The 24,168-nt window shown below is 41.3% G+C and overlaps 1 protein-coding gene and 1 long non-coding RNA gene across 5 annotated transcripts in view; one reads left to right on the plus strand and one right to left on the minus strand.

The window, feature by feature from the left end:
* The window catches only part of C3H6orf118 (chromosome 3 C6orf118 homolog), a 42,282-nt gene extending 18,395 nt beyond the window's left edge, over positions 1 to 23,887 (minus strand). For 2 of the 4 annotated variants that reach the window (XR_008329596.1, XR_008329595.1), the window contains exons 1-9: positions 23,814 to 23,886; positions 20,969 to 21,673; positions 18,302 to 18,424; positions 17,420 to 17,479; positions 16,317 to 16,441; positions 14,485 to 14,543; positions 13,774 to 13,961; positions 12,269 to 12,322; positions 10,541 to 10,602 (exon numbers count right to left, since the gene is read on the minus strand). Coding sequence is in view for 2 of the 4 variants with exons in the window: in XM_053382363.1 (XP_053238338.1) it covers positions 6,391 to 6,487; positions 10,541 to 10,602; positions 12,269 to 12,322; positions 13,774 to 13,961; positions 14,485 to 14,543; positions 16,317 to 16,441; positions 17,420 to 17,479; positions 18,302 to 18,424; positions 20,969 to 21,658 (1,458 nt within the window). In the remaining 2 variants the exon portion in view is untranslated. Of the gene's footprint in view, positions 1 to 6,342; positions 6,488 to 10,540; positions 10,603 to 12,268; positions 12,323 to 13,773; positions 13,962 to 14,484; positions 14,544 to 16,316; positions 16,442 to 17,419; positions 17,480 to 18,301; positions 18,425 to 20,968; positions 21,674 to 23,813 lie in introns of those variants that run through there. The other 2 variants (XM_053382363.1, XM_053382365.1) reach the window with 2 other exon arrangements.
* Positions 23,888 to 23,905: 18 nt separating this feature from the next.
* Positions 23,906 to 24,168, plus strand: part of LOC128410734 (uncharacterized) — a 2,373-nt gene continuing 2,110 nt past the window's right edge. The window contains exon 1 of the long non-coding RNA XR_008329597.1: positions 23,906 to 24,033. This is a non-coding gene — a long non-coding RNA (uncharacterized LOC128410734). The remainder of the gene's footprint in view (positions 24,034 to 24,168) is intronic.

Consider the following 24,168-nt stretch of genomic DNA (forward strand, 5'->3'; position numbering starts at 1 on the left):
AGCTCACTGCTACTGTCAGGTTTTCACATGAGTGTGTCTTGGGCAGGCGAGAGGCACTTGTTAACATGTATTTTATTAAGAAACACTTATTTCTCGCCTTTACACATTTATTGAAAACCATTTCAGGATCTCACGAAGTTCAGCTTGGCTGTCTGCAGAGAAAACGGTGTCAACACAAGAAATGGGATCTGAGTTCACTGAACTTGATAGCGGCCTACAGAAATAAAAGTGAATCCAGAGGGACATGAAAGAAGGAAATTTCATTCTTTCCCAACAAAACGCAGACGCCCTGTTGGAAGTTGCATGAGACCATTTCCTGGTCCTAAACCCACAGGGCTTCGGTCCCCTGGAGCCAGCGCCTATGTTCTCCCACCTTCCTCCAGAGGAAGCCTCCATTGGGTCGCATTCCCTTCCACAAATGGAAGGACCCCTTTTTTCATAGATGGGACACTGAATCCAACCAGTGTTTGTGGATGTTCATTGGCCAAAGGTAATGGGCTTCTACTGGTTCTTCTACCATCATGGTCCTCTCCTGTTCTCATTCCATTGGGAGGATGCCTATGATATCTGAGAGAGTCTCCATCACATCCATATTCTTTAGGCATTGGCCTGCAGCACAGGTTCTAAGCATGATGTTTTCCTATCAACAAGGAACTGGAAACTGTAGCATCCTAGTTGATTGAGTATATGGAGAAATTCCACGATTCTTTGCAAACATTTCCATACCTAATAACATTTCAGTACCATGAAATAAAGGAATTTCTCCTTGCAGGTATTACACAACCCCAGTCCAAGGACTGCTAAATAAAAACTTCAGATGAACACAGTAAGAAACTGAAAGAGCATAACTAATCTCTTGAACAGTTAAATATTAATTAGACCAGAACAGGACATGGAAATGTTTAAAACAAATGTTCTTGGTGGTATTATTAAATGTTAACTTTTATGCATACTAAATCATTTTGTAGCCAGTTAAAATAGCTTTTGTGGTCTAGCAAATGCATAATTAATATATTTTTTCCTTGCCATTGATGTTTAATAATTAAATGGTGTGCTGAACATTTAGACAGCAAAAGAAGAGAAGCCCTTTGAAAAAAAATGCTATGTTTCTTGAAGAATGTTATAGAGATTAATCATTTCCATTAAAGCTTTGTTGTTATAATTTATTTTACTATACCAAGTAGCAGGCTGTTTAGATCTCTTTAAAGTCTGATTGGGGAGTTATAAGGCTCTTTGCCTGTTTCCTGCATCAATTACATTATTCTACATTTCCTAGTTGTGTGGGCAACCAGCATGTGCAGAATAACTAAATGCGGACGCTTTTTAATTTTATTTTTTCGGTCTTGCTTTGATGAACTAGCCTTTAAGCCTGGCAGACCCAACTCACCAGTTAATATCATGAAAGAAAAGGCCTCTTATTGACTGCTCACTCAATATGAGCTGACTCGGTGCCTAGCAGAGCAAAAAGTTTGCTGACGAGAGCTCAGCAGTCTCGGAAAAGCCAGAAGTTAGAGCGGAAACGGCTGCTTGCAGGTGGGAAATGATGACCAGGGGACAAAGAGCTTACAGAGCTGTGATCTGGATAAGTTTTTCAAGTTCTCATCCAGAGCGGGAGCCACAGGGAGGGGGCCCTATTCTGAGTCAGAGACCATTGGTCTAGTCAATCCTTTCAGCTTGGTATTGTTCACACTGAACAGCAGCAGGATTCCAGTCAGTCACGGTTCTCTCACAGCCCTACCTGGAAATGCCAGAGATTGAACCTGTGGCCTTCTGCAGGTCAAGCAGATGCTTTGCCATGGAGATGCAGCCCTGCCCCACAGGTGAGAAAAGAGGAAGAGGCCAAAGAAAATAGCACCAGGTGAGCTCTTCTTCGTGCCTGACTTCATTTGGGTAAGGAACTGGCAAACCCTATTTATTTATTTATTTATTTATTTATTTATTTGTTTTATTTCCTGTTTGATTATAAAAAAGAAAAAGAAAAAAACCCTCAAAGCATTTTACAAAGAGGTAAAATCACAACCATACCTTAAAACATACCAAAGTTTTATATTTATATTTATATTTATATATCTATAGATATAGAGATAGAGATAAATTACCTCAGCTTTCAGAGCATCATAATGTTCTAGGCTTCTAAGTAATGTTCTAGGCTTCTAAGTAATGTTCTAGGCTTCTAGGTAATGTTCTAGGTAATGATGTGGGAGGGACAAGGACTGCAAGCAAACCTCATTGACAAAGCTATTTCTAGGAGACTAACGCTCAATAGATTAATCTAATAATGGCTTTTAAAAAAATCTAACCCCTACTCCCAAAGGTATTCCTGATCCACCCCCCCTAAATGCTTGATAGCCAATTTTGTGAAGTGATTCCCCCCCCGAGGGTGTCAAGTTACATGGGCGGTTACTGTAATACACAGTTCAGTGGTGCAGCAGACAGATCCAAAGGTTCCCAACTCAAACCTCAGCAGATATTGATGGATGGAATTTCCAGTCAACCTTTTTCTTCAGGGAGCTCACTGTGGGGTGAATGGTCCTCCCCCCCCTTATTTAATCACCACAACAACCCTATCAGGTAGGTTAGGCTGGGGTAGTGCTGCAGCTTGCCTACATCCATCAGTTAATTTCAAGGCTTATAAGAGAATCTCTGAAAGTCAGGTCATCCTAGCTGCAAACATCCTTTTAGTTCTTTTTTTTTTAAAAAAAAAGAACAAATAAATCCTTGATCTGTTGGGTTCTGGCTCAAGTAAACTGCTGAGCCACCCTGAAGCCAGATGCCAGGTGTCAAGAGAGGCAGGGTGGCATAGTGGGTGGAGTGTTAGACCAGGACCTGAGAGGCCAGAGTTCAAATCCCCACTCAGCCATGAAGCCAGTCGCTGCCTAACCTGCCTCACAGGATTGTGGTGAGAATAAAATGGAGAGAGGGAGAGACCATGGATGCCACCATGGGACATAAATGCAATAAAAATAAAAATAAAAAGAGGTGGGAGAAGCTTTTCCTGCCAGCCCTAAAGCAACTGAAGGCACATGAGCTCTCCCAGAAGTGGAATGACTACTCGAGCTCACAAAACGATGTAGCTCTTCCGTTCTGCATTTCTAATGGGACAAAGTGACACTGCAGTGCATTCTTCTGTCACTTTAGTGACAGCTGTCCTCCTGGACTGTATCACTTCAGGATGCAGGCAGCACAGACTGCATTCTTGAATGTTGCCTATGTAAAAAGCATAACCAAGACCTAAGTGTTGCCACCTAATCATCTCTGCAATCTGCCAGCCTCCCGCATGCAAGGAATATTCAAATGTGCTCGCCTCCATCCACATCCTCAGTTGGTATAGTAGTCAGTCCCATGAAAATTCACCACATTTAGAACAATCATAATGTTTACACAGTCTTCTCTTATTATACACTCAGAGGTCATCCAAGTACTACAAGTAAGGAACAACATATCAGTTCAAATTTCATGAGAGCTACTGCCTTTTTTAAAAGTTTCTTTATATATTTAACATCGTTTTTTTCTATTTGTGTATTGTGCAATCACTTGGATTCCACTGCCATCTAGTGGATATTTGAAAATAAATGAGCTGTTTCTGAAAAAAACGAGCATAGCCAGAGCTGTTGTAATGCCTAAGTGGGATGAAATGCAATTGAAATGCATTTGTTATACATGGTGCATCACAGAATCCAGCACAGGAGAATCAAAAGTAGGATTGTGTCTGTTAAAAGTAAGAGTGCATATATCTCATTAAAGAAACCCAACAGAGAAATTTTGCTTTTGCCTTTGTATTGTCTTCAGCTGTTCCGGTAGAAACTCACCGTAAGCTGAGTTAGTGGTTAAACAAACTTTCTTCCTGATTTGGCCAAGGAGCCTGCACACAGCAGCAACCAACCAAATCACCCAGGCCACACTTTTGGGACACAGCAGGGGCCCATGTGCCAGAGATAATTATGTTAATAATGCACACATTTTCCTCTTTGAACTGTATAACGCAGTTGCATATATCTTTGTTTACATTAGAGCATATGATATGCAACAACTACATAAAAATAAAAATAAAACAACAGTAAACACTGTCTATGCAAAGCTTTATCTTGCCTTTCCCCATGTTATTCAACATCCACACGAAACCACAGACAGAGCTTGTCTGACAGGTTGGATGCTGGGTGCCACTGATATGCTGATGAAGCCCCCAGTTCCCTTCCATCATACTTGGGAAAGTACTTGAAGTCCAAAACCTGTCTCTGAAATCAACCAAGGCCTGGATGTAGAAAAAAGCTGAGGCTTAATCCAGGCAAGAAGTGAAGGAAGGAGGGTGTGGTGGCTTCTCCAGTCCTCACCACCCATCCACTCACCTTCCTCAGCATCTGACAGGAGCTGCTCCACATTTCTTAGATTTTCCTCAGGCGGCCTTTATCAGTTATGGACGGGAACAGCACTTGGACACCACTTTGCCCAACTTTGTGACTGCTCCCGTGTTGTCCCAGTCAGTGGCGTAGCGTGGGTGTGCAGGGGGGGCCAGCCGCACCGGGCGCAACATCTGGGGGGGCGCGCTCGCACTCACAGCTCTCTGCCCCTACTAAAATCCATGGGTTAGGGGGCGCAAATTACTTGCCTTGCCCCGGGTGCTGACAACCCACGCTACGCCACTGGTCCCAGTATCCAGACCTTTGCTCTATACTTTCAAGTAAGCCGTGGCTGTGGTGAGCCAAGTAAAAAGGTATATAATGGAAACAAATCACTTTATTAAATTTAGGGGTATTAATCTGATTTGCATAGTTTATTACAAATCTGGTGCTATTTTTGTTGCAGAATGCAGGGATTACACATTGTGCTGTTAATATCTTTTATCAGTCCTAGCCGTTTATTTCTAAGCATATATCACATGCACACCAATGCATCGTTCTGGATATGATCCAATATATAGCATTTTTAAAATCTGCTTGATTTCAGTGGGCAAGTTAATGTTCTCTAAAATCTCTTCCCCACTGGACTCGATGGACTTACAAGTGCTGTACTTTGGACTGTGCCTTCAGATGTTGTAATATTGTGAGGCATTTCTTTGTCAGACAGATTGCAGGTTGATAGTCCAGAATGCTCTTTGATGTCTCTTGAAGGGAGATAATGGTTAAGAGATACCTGGAGATCTGTCTTGACAGGTAGCTGTCAGCAGCATGGAGAGAGAGAGAGAGAGAGAGAGAGAGAGAGAGAGGGAGGGAGGGAGGGAATGGGTGGGAGAGGGAGCTCTGACTCACTTGAAGGTGTACAGGAGTGCAGAGTTGCATCAAACTCTCTCTGGGAGTTTGATGTGAAGCAGTGGATCCAGCAATGCAGTTAGATAAATTTAGACTCTGGTCCACAAAACTTGGTGGGGGATTATCTTTGGGTAGATCTACATTGCAAACTTCAAAGCAGCAGATTTCAGTGCACATAATACCCTGTTGGATTGTGGCCTTGGACTGGGTTTGATAGTTGATTCCTCTCCCCAGAGAACTCTAGGATCTGCAGTTTGGCAGGCTGGAAGTTTTTAAAAGCCTGCCTCACTAAACTGCAATTACAGGATCTCTGGGGAAAGCCAGTACCATTGACGTGGCATGTAACGGATGGCTACAGTATCTATATTTCAATAGCAAGCCCGTGTTTTCTAATTCTTGAAAAGTGCCTAGTAATTTTATTTTTTAAAAAAAGATATTTATTAAGATTTTCCACCATAATACAATAAAAAATCAAAAAAGAGAAAAAACAAAAAAGGTTTAAAAACACATAAAGTTCACAATCCTTATTTTCTATAACATATTTCCCTGACTTCCCCACACCTCTCCCTATTGTATTCCAGTTCAGATTGTTGGTTCAGCAAGTTCTTGTCCCTATTTTTAAACCTTTTTATATTTAGTTCTTTTTTTAAAAAATCAATTTTGCCTTATAGACTTCATATTTATACATCATTGCTTATTCTTTAAACCTTTTTCTAAAGTCGGCCTAAATTCCCTTCCCTTTTAGATGAAATCATATATATGTGGTTTAATAATCAACCCCTCTTCAAAAGGAACTGTGAAATGTAGCTCTGGGAGAGGGAGAGGGGTCTCCTAACTGTTTTTTGTACCCTTTGCAAACTGCAGCTCCCAGAATTCTTTGGGTGAAGACATGACTGTTTAAAGTGCTATCGTAGGGCTTTAAATGTATGGTGTGAATGTGGTATCGTAGGGCTTTAAATGTATGGTGTGAACAAGAAGCAACCTATGGGAAACCAAATTAGCATTTTATAGAGTCATAATACATGTTCACATATGCTAAAGAATAGAGACATATTTCTGGTATGTTTGTTTTTTCAAGTAGCATACAATGCACAAGTTCAAATATCTCTCATCATTCATTTTTCACAGTACTGTTTCGTTCTTATCACAAAGAATCATCAGAAGATGATTGTTCTAGTGGCACAAAGCATCTTTCTGTTCCTTCAGGTGTCAAGAAGTCCTCCACCATCCCCCACAGATGCCTAAAAACAAATGAAAACAACAACACACTTGTGGCTAAAACCCACTGTGGCAAGTATTTGGCTGAAGCACCCCACCAAACTGTTCTCTACTTTTTTATTAAAGAGTAGCCTCAAATGTTGTGGGGAAAGAGTAATTTGCTCTCCCATCTTCTCACTAGTCCATGTTGATTTAGCACTAGACAATCTACGGGGGAGAAATTGTCAACTGTTCACTTATCTAAGCTAGAAAGAGTCAAATTTAGAAGATCTTTTACCCTTGCCAGATTCAATGCCCTCCCATATTCAGAGCGAATATGCCCATGCAGTTGGAAGGAAGTTGAAACTGTTATTCATGTCCTACTATACTGCCATTATTACAGAGATATACTTTCAGTATTTATCACCCCAATCATGCAGCGAATCCCAAGCAGATCTGATGACCACAACTTAAAATATCTAATAGAGAACAGGGAACCAGAGATTACCTCAAAAGTGACTAAATTCTGTGCTGCTGCTGCTGCTGCTGCTGCTGCTGTTGCTATACAGTTAAGGAGAAAAGCCCTGAATGAATCCAAAGGCCAATGTCTTAGCACACATATTTTAAATTAGCGGTTAAGGTTTTATCCTACATATTTCTATTGTTTTATATCTGTACTATTTACCGTGTAAATAGTATTTATAGAGTTTAATTTTAACCTATTTACCTGTTCTCTATTGCCATATATGTCTGTATTTCTGGTCTGTGTTCATAATAAATTAATTCTTTCATTCATTTACTTCATAAGACATGAAGCAATGTTCTGTGGAGAAGCAATGTTCTGTGTCTTTTGTGGTCTCCAAGACTGTTCCAGAATGTTCCTGTCATGATGCCATCTATACAGAGAGTCCTCCTTATAGTGAGAGCATGTTTGGAAGATGGGCTCTTAGGGCTCCTCCATACTTACCTTTTGCCCCACACCAATTCTATCCCCCCCAAAGTATGTTGGGTGGAGTTAAGTCCCCCCCCCATCTTGAGGGGCTTGGGCTTGCCAGGCCTCCCTGCGATGGTGGCGGGCTTGCCGGGCCTCTCCATAGCGGTGGCGGGCCTCATTGTCCCCCCTCATGGTTGTGGTGGGCCTCATCAGGACTCGCAGGCTCCTCCTGACATGCATGACATCACATGTGTGCATCACATGTGTGATGTCACACGCCAAGCCTCCCCCCCATGCTGGGCGGAACTCAGTGTCTCTGCTTTCTAGGCAAAGATCTGCACTTTCAAGCTCTGGGTTGGACAGCTCCCCTGCCCCCGCTGATTTCCACAGCTGAATCAGAACAAACAGCAAAATTGGGTTTTCTGTGGGTTGTCATTTGCCCTGATTCAGTGGTAAGAGTAGGTAAGAGTGGGTTTCAATGGGGAAAGCGCTGGGGCAAAAAAACAACAACAAAAAAGTGTTTAGACACAGAGCTTTAAAGCACAGACTGTGCTTAGAAACATGGCACAAAGGGAAGCCTGGATGAGGCCAAGGGTGTTCATCTTCTACAAGTGCTAGTTCCTACCTGGGTTGAAGCTGACAAAGTCTTCAGGAGCTTTTTTGTTAGCAGGGACTTTTCTGCAATGCACCTCTTCTCTATCTAGTATGTCCCCTGAGCCACTGGATGGGGGATTGCATGTGACCCCAATGAAAACTACTTTGGACATCTCAAAGGTAGAGTGTAGGATAAAGAAATTTAACACTAACAGCAGCAGCAGCAATAATAATAATAACATTCGAGCTTGCATATGTTGATTTAGGGAGTGAATAGAAATATAAGAATATTCCTCTGTAGTCCATTCCAACTCTAATATCCTAATCTAATCCCAGTTTCAGTGAAGATACAGGATTTATGCATAACCCATTGTATCAAAATATGGCTGGAGATGTGTGTTTCAAATGTGTGGGCTACTGAAAGCAATTCAGTGTGGACAGGCAGTATCCATACATGCAAGCACATTCATTCCAATGCACATCTGGATATGGATCTGATTCGTTCCTCTAGTTCTTTCTTAGGTTCATGGGTGGGTTGGGCTATGTGTGATTCTATATTACGGAGAGTTGGTAACAAGAGCTAAGCCAGCTGGGTATATTTTGTGCAGGTAAATATTGACTTAGTCACACATTTTGCCTTCAGTTCAGCAGATAACATCACAGAGCACCCAATAAGTTGCTCCTTTGGGGACTGAATAGTCTCGTTATTAATCTGTGCCTTGCCGCTAATTAATGCCATTTAAATAAGCTTCTGAGCACTAAGGGCAGGGGGGGGAGATGATCCAGTTCTGACTTCACGCAATTAGACACCCTCCTTCAATTATGCCTCCCAGACAGACTTTGATTCTCAGGCTCCTCACAGCCTTTCAAATTCCCTAATCTATAATGAAGGAGACTGACGCCAGCTCCCAAAATGAGAATCATAATAAAAGGAGGGCAAAATTTGGGAGCACCCTCATTTATAAACTGTCTTATTATGCAAATATCACCAAGGCATGGTACAATTTAAAGGAATCTGAACGCGCACTTTCACTGGGAGCAAAATTGGAAATCGTCTTAAAAGTTTAACACATTAAAAAATATTTAGTAAGGGCATTTCTTTAACTGTCTCCCGGCTAATTACTTTTAATAATTAACAGCCTATAAAAGAGACTAATTAACCTTGTATCCCACTATTATCTGCTGCTAATTGCCTTAATATTTTATTGCCAATAACCTCTAGGATAGCCATATTTCAATGATTTTAAAATAACACCACTGTGGTTTGGTTTGGGTTTTTTTAACTTCTGACATAACAAATTCCATTATTCTTGCAGGAAAATGAGCTGTTCATATTCTTCTGCATTTTCCTTTTCCGATGTCATCAAGGCAGAGCAGGCTTAGCTTTTCTCTTCATGGTGCTGAATAACAGCACGTTTTTCTCCATCTTTACAAAATCCCTTCACTGACTGTTAGCGACTAACAAATGGATGAATGGAAGTTTGGCTAGAAATAATCTTTTGGTGACCATCCTCTGATGGCTTTTTTTAATTTTTCTGCACTTACCGAAAGCTCTCACACCAGTTGTCCCAGAGAGAGCTACTGTTTGATCACCTCACAACTGTAGAGCAATCAGTTATGTTGGTATAAGGCCTTTCAAAGGGTCATCACCACAGATTGTCACAAACAGTGATTGTTTGCTGCAGTTTGGGTGGCTGGCACAAGTCCCTTGACTGAATACATCGTGTGTGCTCTCCTCACAATCCCTAACATGGCACATGTCCCTATGTAGGTGTAACTCAAAGTAAACTCCACAGAGTTCAAGGGGACTTATTTCCAGATAAGTGTCCAGAAGACTGCAGCCTTGCTTAATGTTTTTGTGTGCATGTGCACGATGTAAATATAATGTAAGGGGGATTCCATAACCAATCTGTGGCAGGTAGTATAAAGAACAGAGCAATATCTGGCTTCAGTCCTCAAGATTTGTTAAAAAATAAAATATTATGGAACTCGGATTTATGTGGAAGCACCGCCTTCTGATCCGGGGACGTTTTTTCCAATGCCTGATGTGCAGGGACTCTACATTTACTCAGTAATGAGAGAAATGCTGTTGTTCAGGGTCACTCTCATCTGCTCTTGCTGAATGCACTCCATAGTTAAGCCCTAGGTTACTCTGAGTGAGCTCAGGCTCGCCTAGTTTATTATTGAGGGACGCGGCTGGCGCTGTGGGTTAAACCACAGAGCCTAGGACTTGCCGATCAGAAGGTTGGCAGTTCGAATCCCCGCGACGGGGTGAGCTCCCATTGTTCGGTCCCTGCTCCTGCCAACCTAGCAGTTTGAAAACATGTCAAAGTGTAAGTAGGTAAATAGGTACCGCTCTGGCAGGAAGGTAAACGGCGTTTCTGTGCGCTGCTCTGATTTGCCAGAAGCAGCTTTGTCATGCTGGCCACATGACCCGGAAGCTGTACGCCGGCTCCCTCGGCCAATAAAGCGAGATGAGCGCCGCAACCCCAGAGTCGGCCACGACTGGACCTAATGATCAGGGGTCCCTTTACCTTTACTAGTTTATTATTAAAAGGTTCAGACTCACCGCTGGCTTTTCTCACTAAGCTTCTGCCTCTGTAATGCACTTGTGATTGTCTGTTCAGCATCCTGAGAAACACAAAATGAGACAGATTCTTTACTCGAAACAAATTGGTTGATATAATATACATCCACGCATTTGCCCAATAATAAATGTTGGAAATGTAATGAAACTGAAGGTACTTTCTATCACCTTTGGTGGACGTGCCCCAGGATTAAGGTCTTCTGGGAAATGATCTATAATGAAATTAAGAAGGTTCTTAAGTGTACCTTTCATAAGAAACCAGAGGCTTTTCTCCTGGGCATGGTAGGCCAATTGGTGTCAAAGAAAGATAGGACGTTCTTTATGTATGCTACAACAGCAGCAAGAGTTCTTTTAGCAAAGTATTGGAAGACACAAGAACTACCCACGCTGGAAGAGTGGCAGACGAAGGTGATTGACTATATGGGACTGGCTGAGATGACGGGCAGAATCCGTGACCAAGGGAAAGAGACGGTGGAAGAAGATTGGAAGAAATTTAAACTTTATCTTAAGAACTGTTGTAAAATTAATGAGTGCTAAAATGCCATGGGTAATGTAAAATAGATTTGCAGTGGTAAATGATTGGGTAAGAGAAAAACGATTAAAGAAAGTGAACCATAAGTAATTGAGATCAGGGGTTGCTGAAAAAGTTGAAATAGGGATGCAGGAAAGGGAGGCATGGGGAAGTATTGAAATTTGGCTCAAGAAAAAGAGGTTATGAAGTTATACGTGTTTATATGTTTGTTTGTTTATGTATTGTGTGTTGTGATGTGTCTTATTTTATGTTGGAAAACTAATAAAAATTTATAAAAATATATATATATATATACATCCACACAATTCACAGATGACTGATAAAGATATGTAATGCCTATTCATAGCTATTTGTTTACATATAGAACTTATAGATATTTATATATGTGACTTAATGATGCTGACGTACATATACTGATGAAATGAGTGCCATATATATAGGTCTATATATGTAAATGTTGGTGGTATCAGCTCTGCACATGGCACAGCTCGGGAATTCTAAGAAACCAAAAAAGTTTTGAACTCAATGGTTAAAATCAGTGCAGTGTTGGAAAGTTCAGTTTGCCATCTTGATTCAAAATGGCACCCAACTGTATCTAAACATAGATAGAAATCTGTTTTGTTTGTTTGTTTTTTGTTTCAGGAACTATCATGCTAGTTAAGCATTGTCCAAATGCATAGTAGGCAGAAAATATATAGTAGACTTGTGAAAAGTACCCAGCCTGAAATTTATAAGTGGATAATGTAATTATCCTAGTGAGAAAGCGCAGCATGGGCTGATTGAAAGCCCTTTTGCAAAAAGTCCCACACTGCTCTTTGTAGAGTCTGCCTGCCTCTCCTTCTTCCTGTCCAATGCCTCACCCCCTGACAAAACCCCAGACTGCTGCAGTGTGGTCTGGAATATTTCAGTCCACCATCCTGATTCAAAATGGCACCCAGTAGTAGCACCCAGTAGTTTGGACAGTAGTGTCCAAACATGGGCCAAAACCCACTCCTTCATCTTGGGATCAGTCACATCAAACAATGATATCTCACGAGGTATCTGAACCCATAAAGAACAGACAGACAGATAAACCATTTTCCAAAACATTTAGTAGCCGTAGGGCAAGTACCTTTTCTAATGATGCAGTTTTTGATGTATTGAATGGATGTATTTGACTAAAAATGAAACAAACTTACTCCTATTTGTTTTTTAAGAAACTTGTTAGATGCCTGGAGCTTTGATGCTTCACCCTGTAAAAAATCATAAATATGCACCTTCTTAAATGTCTTGCCATCTTTTTTGATCAGTAAAGACTGTAATATTTTGCTAAAGTCATAATCCTATAGAATCATAAGAATGCCAAAAAGTAAAGAGCAGCACTACGAATTCAATATTGGACACCCCCCCCCATTTTTAATACTTTCAAACCATTTTTATACTTGCAAGCTTCCTGTAAGTTTGTCCAGAATCCCTTACACGTTTTTTTAAAAAATCACCTTCCGGATTGTGGGGAGGTGCTGCTAAGCTCTGTCTGAGCTAGTATTATCATCTTGCTTGGTATTGCACAAGAGGCAAATAAAATGTTGAGGGGCAGTTTGTCACTGTTCAAATAACATAACAGGAAGCTCATGTTTTACACCTACATACATTGCTATCTGCTCAGATATATGTAAAATGTGAAAGAAAGAAAAACAATAAGAAGAGATGATCATCCCCTTTCCTTTGTCATGGATTCATTCACTATTCCTAGCCATTGTTCCTTTTCTAGAATGCCCTGAAATATTGACACAGTTCATTTTGTTTGTGAGTTTCTCCCTCCAATGAGAAGATTGTAAACTTTTGCTTCACTTTTGATTCTGATTTCAGCTAGCCACAGTTTAGCAGTACATCCATACCCTAAGCTGTGGTTAGCCTTAACCAAAGTACGCTTGGTAGGGCCACGAGAGAGGGCCTTCTTGGTGGCTGCTCCCAGACTTTGGCACTCCCTTCCAAGAAAAGTTATACTGGCTCTCTCCTTGTTATTTTCTGGCAGGTGAAGACTTTCTTGTTCAAACAGGCTTTTGGGAAGTGGCTGTTTCTTAAAGAAAGGACTGGTGCTGTGGTGTTCTTATTTTAACAATCTGCATGTTTTAGTGGATGTGTGTGTGTTTAATTGCATACTCTCTGTTATGTACTGAAGTTCTCACCCTGGGCCAGCAGGGGGATACTGTAGATAGTTATGCAAATGAAGGATCGAAAGTGATGTTCAGTGATTGGATAGTTTGTATACAAATGAAGGATCAAAAGTGACGTTCAGTGATTGGCTAGTTACAGAAAATGGTTACTGTTGCATTCTAGTGGAGCTCTATATAAGCAGGCTGACTGAGCTCCTCAGTTCAGTTCAGTTCCAGCTTATAAATAAAGAGCTGCTTTGGAAGAATCGCTGTGTCGTCTGATATGTTCGCCCACAACTTAACACTCTCCAACTTGTTGCTGCTGGAAATCAGGATGTGTGTCTTCCCAGCTGTGCTCCTGTGTGAGTCATGTGACCTGTGTGAGCTCACAGAGCCCCCAAACACATGTTTTCAGGCAAAACTTGCAAGATCACAACCTTGCACGGAATCACAGAGCCCAAAAACATAAAACTAAGGCATACCACCTTCAACAGAATGGAACATGGTGATATCCCCACCTACCTTTTCATTATACCCTTGGATCTTACCTCTAATTCTTTAACGGTCTTTTCTCGGATGTTGGCGATGCCAGCAACCGCCATCGTTTCTTTAATTTCTTTTTGCATTGCTTGGATTTCCTCCCATGTCGTGATAACTTGACACCGCAAGGATGCAAGTAGCTCAGCGTTGGAAAGGACAGGAGTCTGTGCTTTGGACGCCTCCTTCCGTTCCTTTTCTGCAGGTGAAAAAACATGATGGTGATTTGGAATGGAGCATTGCAGCTGCAACCTTGCAATCCAAAGGCAAAAGCCAAACAGGTTGAGGAGAGAAAAGGAGTGAAGTAGCTTTTCCCTCAGCAGGATGTCTCTCTCAGCAGCCTGACACTGTAGAGAACTAAAGATTTGGGTAGAATAAAGAGGGAAAGAAACTGCTGAGCTAATAAATTGAATTGGAATACAAAAAAGTGAGGTCCAAGGAGGTCCGAGAAACAAGTAAATGAAAAATAATGCGATGAAAAGATTGATTGTTTTTAACAATTTTTATTTTGTATTTTTTCTTTTTTTCTTTTTCTATTTTGTAATGTAAAAATCTTAATAAAATTTTATTTAAAAAAAGACACTGTAGAGAACTATGGCACAATATTAGTCAAGCTCAGAGTGCAACATTGGACAATGCCCACTGATTTTACAGTTCTTCTGTACGATCCATAAAGCATCCAACACATCAGTCCCATTGTTCAAAGCAAAGCTACCACTCACCTGTCATTTTTTCATAAGACTGGCTCATCCACAGCTCCATTTCCAATTCATTTCTTAATCTGAAATGTAAAAGAAGGAAAATGAAGCCTCTAATTCATTCCAGTCTGGCAGCGGCAGTGTTTTAAGACTTGCACAATATACGCCAGACCCAAGCAAAAGTGGAAGAGCTGATCCTGTTGAATGTGTTTACATGAGGATTACTCCAAATGCAAAATGACTCCAAATGTGCACTGTGTGTTTGCTCACCCACCAGTTTATTAGCTGCATGAATGAAAGGCAGAAGCCCTTGGATAGCAGTCAGATTCTCCTGATTGCCCTTTTCTCAAATATAAACAACAAGGGCCATATTCTCCAGTCATTTCCATGTTTACCTTTTGTGGGTATTTTATTTTGTGGGTGTCAGGCGTAAGCCATAAGGCAGGATATCAGTGAATGACAAACAAAACAAAGGGGGGGGGAAGCACTCCTTGCAAAGGCTGACGTTATTATAAGTGCACATCAAACTAGGTTGGCTTCACTCAGCCCTACAAATTGCAGGTGCTAATTTCTGGGGTTAGCAACATACATAGTTTTCCCCCAGTTCTATCGTATGGGACAATTTGTAAATCCACATGTACAGCTCTGAACATTTGTCAAGGCCAGACAGTAAAGTGAGTTCCTTGATTCATCAGGGATGTGTCTACACAATCATTTTAAGAGCCCTACGAGATTTTAGTGCAGGCAACCAAGAAGTCTCCTTCAAGGTTTCAAAGTTACTTTTAATAATATACTGTTGATATCATTCTGAGGGCATGAATATTCATGGATATAACAGAGAAGCAGAAAGCATGACAGACTTTGTTCACATCCTGCTTTTACTGGGAAAACGGCCAATAAGTTCCAGGACTTTTGGCAAGAGATTAAGCCTGCAAGTCCATAACATTGTTATTAGAGAACAAGTCCTGTTGAACTGAATGCAACTAGGAGTAAGTAATTTTGGAACTGCACTGCACAAATGTACTTAGATCCCATTGGCATGAATAGGGGTTAAGCTGCCTGACTGTGTGGAGGCTTGGAGCCTAAGACACCACATATATTCACAGCCGAAAAAATTTGCTCTGTGCCAAGTGGATTATGATGTGATAAGTAAGAAGGTAAAATGGGTGAGACTTTTTGAGCCACCGAAGAAAGACAGAAACAGGAGCAACCACCAAAAACACCTCTCTGTGTGTACCAGTTACTTATTTCTGCCCCATTAATAGCATTATTGAAGGACAATAGTGGAACATTCAGAAGGTGTGGAACTCTGGATATAAGCAAATCTGTCCATTTTTGGTTTCTCTGTTTTTCATTTTTCCACCCTTAAATTCAGTTCTGCACATTTCCACATCAGTTTCTGATTATTTTTAATAATAAAAAGGTCCTCTTGAAAATTAAGCAGCATTTTCATGCAACTGTCTCCTCACATACACAACTCTATGTATTTTTGCCTAGCCATGGCCCCTTATTACATGTATTTTTATATGCTAGTTTCACCAATCCATTTACCCTAGTATATGCATATTTTAACACATTGTGTGGCTGAAGAACCACATCGCAAAATTCAGAGAAGTGCAAATTTCAAAAGTTGGCTGAGTTTTCTTCACATCCTGTTTCAGAAACTGCAGGTTGGGTAGGTTCACCTGTAAGTGCCAATTGAATTCCCTGCCCACATCCCTGCAGGCCAATTCATTTGGCAAAATCTATGTCTAGGCCTTGGTGCTGTGCCTATCAAACCCACAAGAATATTGGCTACCCTGGTTAAGGCTCTGTGTGTGTGTGTTGTATAAACATTTCACACTTACACAACTTACTCTTCATTTCTTGCTAAAGCCAGTCTGGATTTCTGCACAAGATCCTGTACCTCCTGCCTATTCTCTTCTATTTCATGAGTCATCGCTGCCCTCTTCTCCATGCCTTTGACTTCATTCTGCAAGGTCTATATTGTGGTGGAACAACAAAGATAACCATTAGGACATTCCAGCAGGAGGGAAGCATAGCTGTGAGCAAAGCCGGTTTGCACTATTATTCTTAACTGGGGTGACAGAACATATCTTGAGTTTGTGTTTATGTGCATACATTTAACACACCATAGATTTAACACACACACACACACCATTGAATCCTGGGAACTGTAGTTTTGCCCTTCTCTGAGCTACAATTCCCAGCAGCCCTTTTACAATTACAGTTACAAGAATTCGGGGAGAGGGCTACTTTAAATGTGTGGTGTGTACACTGCCTATGATTCATGTCGCTGCATAAAGGCCAATTACAAATACTGAGCAACATTCAGTACGGGACAACAGTACACAGGCCAGATCCAAACTTACAGCAGGATGAGTAATCTGTAATCTGAACTACAGGTGAGGGATAGAATGCTTCCCTGTGCTAGAAACATCCTAGAAGAAGAAAAATCTAACTCAGTTCTTTGCCTGCTTTTTAAACACCTTTAAGCACCAGGCAAAAACTTTCCTCCTCAAGCAGGACTTTGGCTGATTGACATTCAATGCCCTTTCAAATATGCTGTGGAAAGGGGAAATTATTGGTTTGTTTCTGTTCTTATTTTTATTATTTATTATACACACACACACACACACATACATATACTAAAGTTAATGTTGTGAACCACTCTGAGATCTATGGGTACAGGGCGGTATACAAGTTTAATAAATTAAGTTCATTCTACTTCAAGTGCTAAGGAGGCCTAATAGAGCACACACAGAAGGCTAACCCAGCTATACCTTTAGACGTAAGGGATGCTTGAGTTCTGTGCTGCCTGAAACTGGGGGCACATGTTATGTGAAGTGTGGATGACAGAAAGTGGCATCCATTACGTTTACAACAAAGGAGCACTGGGACAGGCCCAGACAGATTCATACATTGCATTATATTGAAAAACAAACAATGATTTTTTTACTCTGTACTGCATTGTAGGGAGAGATTCCAGCAGGATCAGCATGTAGAGTTCATATTCAGTCTGTAAAGCCAAACAAGAAAGTTAGACAATCAGATATCTACATAGCTTAGAGACGGCACTTAGGTGTTCTTTGTTCCCACACAGTGATTTTGGAAAGGCGGGACACCTCACTCCTTCCTGATCTTCAAATACATTTAAAATTTCCTATAAGATACGAAAAAACTTGATAAGCTAGTGGTCAGCTGCAAAGGATACCCAGAGTTTTAATTTGTACATTTTATTTGAGAGCTATCACTTATTCTATGTATAAGGACTTTTAGTATGTTAGGCAGCCCTTCTTGCCTTCCTGCACTTCAAGAAAAGCCCAGCTGATGAGGTCATGCGGTTTTCAGGAAGTGTGAGAATTCAGGGAGGCTGCAGAAGGCAGACCGCCCAAAATATTATTTATAGAATGAAAGGGCACTCATGAAACTCATTGGCCACATTGAAAGCAGGTTAAACACAATAATAAAAAAAACCTGCAGCCACCAATAAGAATTTCACTGAAATTTTCCCTTTCCTTTGATAATTCATAAATGCAGTTTCTTTTTTCATAAATTGTCCAAAATTGGGCTTTTTTTCCTTTTCTTTTAGAGAAGGGGGGGATTTCTAGCACATTTACTAGGAAATATGCACATCCTTCATAGCATAACTTTGTACAAATATCCCTTTGTATCCTGTGTGATATTGAGAGGTTGTGTGAGTTACATAGAGCCACAATGATGTTGTTAACTAAGCAACTGTTAGTTGAAAATGAATTCGGTGTTAAAGGCATCACAGGTGCCAAAGCAAGCCTCCAGGGGCTCGGGATATACCGGCTTAAAAGTTAGGGACAGCACATACTTTCACTTCCTTCAGTATGTCACCAAATATCAAAGAACTGTTGCAGATATCTTCAAAAACGTCACCAACAGCCTGCAACCGGTTGAAATGAGGCCGGCTGCAGTCGCAGATATTCCGAAGCGCCTGGAAAGGAAGAGAAGGAAATTCACAAGGTTTATTCAGATCTGATCCCTTTGGCATGCAGGCCAAATATAAATTTCAGACAGTCAGATCCCAAGCACTTCCAAACCAATTTCTCTTCCAAATAGGGAAGAGCTGTAAGCCCCATCACAGATGGTGTTTTGGTTCATAGAAAGGCAAGCAAGTTCCTGAAGAGAACATTTGTACAATTTATATCCTGTAGTATCCAAAGATCATGTTACTTCTTCCAGGAACCCAACTTCTCCCTTGCTGTGTATACTCCATGGTTGTTGTTGTTCTTGTTGTTCTTGTTGTTTTCTTTAAAAAAAATATGCAACCAATAAAGTCCTTCATGCCCTGGGCAATACATATTCAAGGCCAAGAAGGGCTGGATTCTGCTGCCTAAATTATGCAAACTGTTTCTTTGTATAATTTCTCAATTTTTGCAAACTTTATTCATGTTTTGGGAATCAAGGGACAAAGTTTCTGGAACGTCAGTAACAACACTAAACATCTCATTCAACCACCTATTCTGACTCCTTAGATGTTAGCAGACAGTGAATGTGTTCATAAGCCCCATGGCCCTGTCAGGATCAGGCATGAATTGGCAGGCTCAGGCTGCGGAGAAGAAAGCAGATGGAGGGGTGAATCATGGGAACTGGGGGTAGAGGTTCTTCCCCTTCTAGCCCTCCTTCTCAGTGGAGAGCCTCACTGGGGCTGAGGACAGTATTGATCACCCACCAAGGATGGCTGAGCCAGAGGCAGCAGAGGCTGAACAGGAGGGGAAGATGGAGCCTCACCACCAAGGACCAGACTCCACCTCTGTAGGTAGGAACAGACTCACCCACCCAGGTGGAGTGCATGTTTACTAACTCAGCCTTCTCATAAGGTGAGATACTCTTGCAGCTAAGTGTACCATGCCTCATCTTTGAAAGTTTTGCAGGAGGGGATTGGAAACTTATTGGGACATCTTCATTGCTTCTTTTCTGTTCTGAACTTCTTGCCTGGGCCCAGAACTCTTCACTCTGTCCTCGTGTTTTGGGTGAGAGTCAGGACAGATTGCCACAAGAGCTAGAAAGCAGCTACTAGAATGCTTGTGGGAATTAGAACATAATTCATTGATACTATACCGGTTGTGTTGGCTACATATTAGCTTCTGGGTGCAATTTAAAGTGTTGTTTTTGGCCTTTAAAGCCCTAATCCACAGTCCGTGGCAGTTTTTGTCAGTTTACATTTCTTGGTACAGAAAGTATTGATCTGATGTGTAGAGATCTTTCCTATTCTAATTAATTCAAGAGAGTTCTGGAAGCTTCTCCATGTGAAAGAAACAAGCAAAAGGTTCAGGATGTTTGGGTTACTCCTTCAGAGAAGACAAGTACAGCTGGCTTAAACTGGTTCTGTTATCTCTTCTGTTAAGGTCATGATTATTATAATAGTAAGGCCAGAAGGAGCCTAGGTTTCACTTTCTCTTTCTGTCTCTCCTTCTGGTGTGGTGCGCTGTAAACAGTGTTAAGGTTTAGTCTTACTATAAGTTATTGTAAGTTTAAGTCAAGTCTGCTGCAATTGGACTTCTTATGGATAGTGCCGATCCGGAATGTATTGGATTTGTGACCATTATGCTCATTTGCCTTTGGTAGCAGTAAAACTCTGCTGGATAGTAATAATAATAAATAATATATTTTTATTTATACCCCGCCCTTCCCGGTTCAGAAAACCGGGCTCAGAGTGGCTAACAACAAATTTAAAACACTTAATTGTGATACAACAAAAAACAGCATAAAATACAGTATAAAAGTGTGAATAACCATAAATTCAAAAATCAATTTAGGGGAAAATCCATCCAATAAAAATTAGATGATCACCAGGGCTAGCTGGCTAAATTAGTCCTATGAAATACAGTTGCCTCTGGTCTATTTTTGGGGAAACCTGTAAGTTTTTACTCTGCTAACTATACGTTGGAATCTGCTCTGGATCAATATTGAGCAGAATTTCATGACAGTTTTGGCATTTCCAGACAATCTAATTAAACTGGGTTCCTACAAAGCTGCTGAAGGGTTAATTCAGAATTTGTGGGGACAGTGGGCTGCAGTAGTGGTTGGTGGTGCAGAGTGGGGTGTGGTGGCACTGCTCAAGACTGGCTTCCCAATGTGGAGATCACTGCTAGTAACCGAGAGGGGGAGAGTAGAGGAAGTGGTGGGGTCAGTGTAGTGTGGAAACAGCAATGGGGTCTATCCTTCACCTTTGTCCTCTTGGTTACCCTCAGCAACCTCCACATTTGGAAGCCAGGTGAGCAGAGCCAACCCACTCCACCCTGCTCCACCAACCACTGCTGGTTAATTGAACCCATTCTAACAGAGGACAGGTTTGAGAGCTTGAATACCCGGCTGAGGCCTAGTGATATTTCTCACTAATAGACAACCAATTATCATCTCAAGATGAATACATGGCTTGCCCACAACACTGATCCCCCCCCTTATCATTTTTCCAGAGTTTTACATGTGTTGGGAGCCTGTGTTCCTCTCTCATTCCACACTACCCTTTACTTACCTGAGCCAACGTCCTTTCATGGTGCTCTGCTGAATCGCTCCCAATAAAGTCGTTCTTCAGCAAATCTTGCTTTGCGATCACATCCTTCTGAAACTGCATGAACTTGCGAAACTGGTCCGTTCTGGTCACACCAGCCAAGTAAGAAGGAAAGAATTGGTATTCATCTTTCGTCTCCTCCATGGCACAAAGCCGACTGTTAATTGTCGGTTTGTATTTCAACGTTCTCATCTCTGGAACCTCCAGCTCTTCCCTGATAAGTTGCTCTTGAAAAATGCCCAGTTCCTCCTTTGCCTCCTTAGCATCCTTCTTTCTCTGCTGTTTGAAAGATGTGGAATTGAGGGAAGTGCTCACTGGAGATCTGTAGCTGGCCTTGATTGCCCGAGGTTGAAAACATGACTGAGAAGCAGATTTGGCACGGGTGGGTGTGGGTGTTGAGTCCACACAGCTGCTCAAGGTAGCTTGTGTCTTTCTGGATACCGCACTGGGTGTTGTGAAATTGGTTCTTTTTGTGAGGATTAGTGCAGATTTTTTGGCACTTTCCCAAAAGTTGTTCTTGATCCATTGCTGGGGCTTATAAAGCTTGTCATGGTTCAGGTGGCCAGAGGTGTAAAGCTGAATGTCAGCTTTGTGGGCCTTTTCCATTCTGTCTAAGAGGTCCTTGAGGCTGCTTTTTTGGTTCTCGCCTGCCATGAGGAATGTTCACCGCTGTGCATACAAACAGAATGGTCAGGTGCAGCAAAAGAAACACTCATCTCGGTGTCTCTTGTCTTCCATCAAGAGTTCTGGAAGTATTTTGGTTCACACTGGATATCTGGATGCAGTTGACCTAACCCCACCACACTATAATGCCTCTTCTTCAGGAAAACAGCACCGCTCCCAGCCAAAACAAACGCTCCCTTTATTTTGCACCTCTCTTCCCCAATTCATTCTCCAGAGGACTGTCACACTGGACTATATAGGCAGAAATGCAGTCAGAATGAGTGTGAGAAGAAAGGTTTTCACTCACTGGCCAAACCTGTGCACAGAGTCTATGTACATAAAAACAAAAATGCAGAGTACAGGTTGCTTGCATATAAGTTGTACCCGTAGGATCTGTTGTACACATAGGATCCGTATACAGCTTTGTATGAACACAGACGTTTGGGATATGGCCAATGGTTGCCCCACTCTCCATGTGTTTATTCTATCTATATTGTCATCTGCAGCGAGCTATTGCATTTAGTGAATATATGTCATAAGAACCGCATGGATATTTTGTATATGTCCTTAAGCCTATCCTGCTAAGATGGCTATTTTACTAGGGACCAGTAGGCTGACATGAATCCAAATGCACTTTCAGGTGGTAAAGCTAGATTGTTGTTATTATTCAAAGAAGGGCTACTTGAAAAAAGCAAAGACAAATGAATGCCTTTTGTTTAAATTTCAGACTAACATGCCAGCTATGCTACTCGCATTTCTCAAGGTGTAGGGTGCTTGGGCAAAATGAAGAATCACTACTTGTGCTATGTGGGAAATAACATCCACCTTGGGAATGAAGGCTGGATCAAGTTATAGGATTTAATGGAAATGATGACAACAACAAGAACAACTTTATTATTTATACCCCACACATCTGGCTGGGTTTTCCCAGCCACTCTGGACAGCTTCCAGCACATATAAAAGCATAATAAAATGTCAAACATTAAAATCTTCCCTGATGCAGGGCTGCCTTCAGATGTCTTCTAAAAGTCTTTAAAGCCAGCCAAATCAGTGGGGTATAAATAATAAAATTATTATTAATTATTCTAAGTGGAAGGGTGGGAATGTGTACCCATCATATCCTTTAGTCAGCCTGCTATATCCCTAAATAGCACCCACTGTCTGGTACAGGGTCTGCCTGCCCATCCTGTGTGTTGTGGCTTGAAGTGTTCCACAGTGTAAAGACCAAAGTTCCTTTTCTGCTTAGATCATGATCTCCATTGCCTCCAGACACTGCATAGATGATCCTTTCCCTCCTGGCCAAGGATTGGTTGAGAAATGGTCCATGTGCAAAGGTAAAAAAAAACAAAAAACCCCGACCTCTGGATGGTTAACTATGGGATGCAGCGCTCATCTCACTTCAGGCTGAGGGAGACGGCGATTGTCCACAGACAGCTTTACGGCTCATGTGGCCAGCATGACTAAACCGCTTCTGGCACAACGGAGGACTGTAATGGAAACTAGAGCGCACGGAAACGCCATTTACCTTCCTGCCACAACGGTACCTACTGTATTTATCTACTCGCATTGATATGCTTTTGAACTCCTAAGTTGGAAGGAGCCAGGACAGAGCAACAGGAGCTCACCCTGTCACACAAATTTGAACCGTCAACCTTCCAATTGGCAAGCCCAAGAGGCTCAGTGGTTTAGAGCACAGCGCCACCTGCTCTCTTTTGGTCCATGTGGCCACCACATGTTATGTTGGAATTCTGAGCTTCAACATGATTTCTGAGTTTCCTACCAAGAAACACTTTTCAATCACTTAGAAAACAGCAGAGGTTCAAAACATAGCAAAACACTACACATTTTATTGCTTGGGTCATCTTATAAGAAATTACCTATAAATACACCAGCATGGCTAAGTGCAAGAAACTTATTTTTTAATTTAAATATAATGGAAGAAAAAGAAATTAACAAGTAGCAGTCTTTCAAGAAATTCCAGCTTCAAGTAAGCAAGATATGTGTTGTTGTTTTTTTGTGGCGTCTTGCTTTTACGGTTTACTCATTCAACACAATTCCTTACTTGTTCAAAACAAGAAAAAAACTCCCAACAATTACTCTAACAAACCCGATTACTAAAATGCATTTAAACTGCGCACTAACTTACATTTCACAAACTCCACAAAGTACAAGACGTTAACTGCTGCTTTTATGCTGGTTCGTTCCCAAGGAAACCAGTCAAACATTCCAAGTTCTATTTAAACTGCCTGTGCTTGTTAAACAACAATGCATGCGTGACCAGGCCTGATCAGAAGCAAAATCCCAATTCCTGGATATTCCACGAGATAATCTTTATTTGCAACAGAGGATATTTTAACTTCTTAATGGTGAGTCCAACTTCTTTGTTTGAAAGGATAGCTGGTTGAAAAGTGTTGAACATAGCAAACTTTCCAAGATAGGATTGCCTGCGGTAGTTTTTTCAAGTTCTGAATTCATAATATACAATATGTGTGCATCAAACA

Source organism: Podarcis raffonei, chromosome 3, assembly GCF_027172205.1.
Source record: "Podarcis raffonei isolate rPodRaf1 chromosome 3, rPodRaf1.pri, whole genome shotgun sequence".
NCBI classification, from domain to species: Eukaryota; Metazoa; Chordata; class Lepidosauria; order Squamata; family Lacertidae; genus Podarcis; species Podarcis raffonei.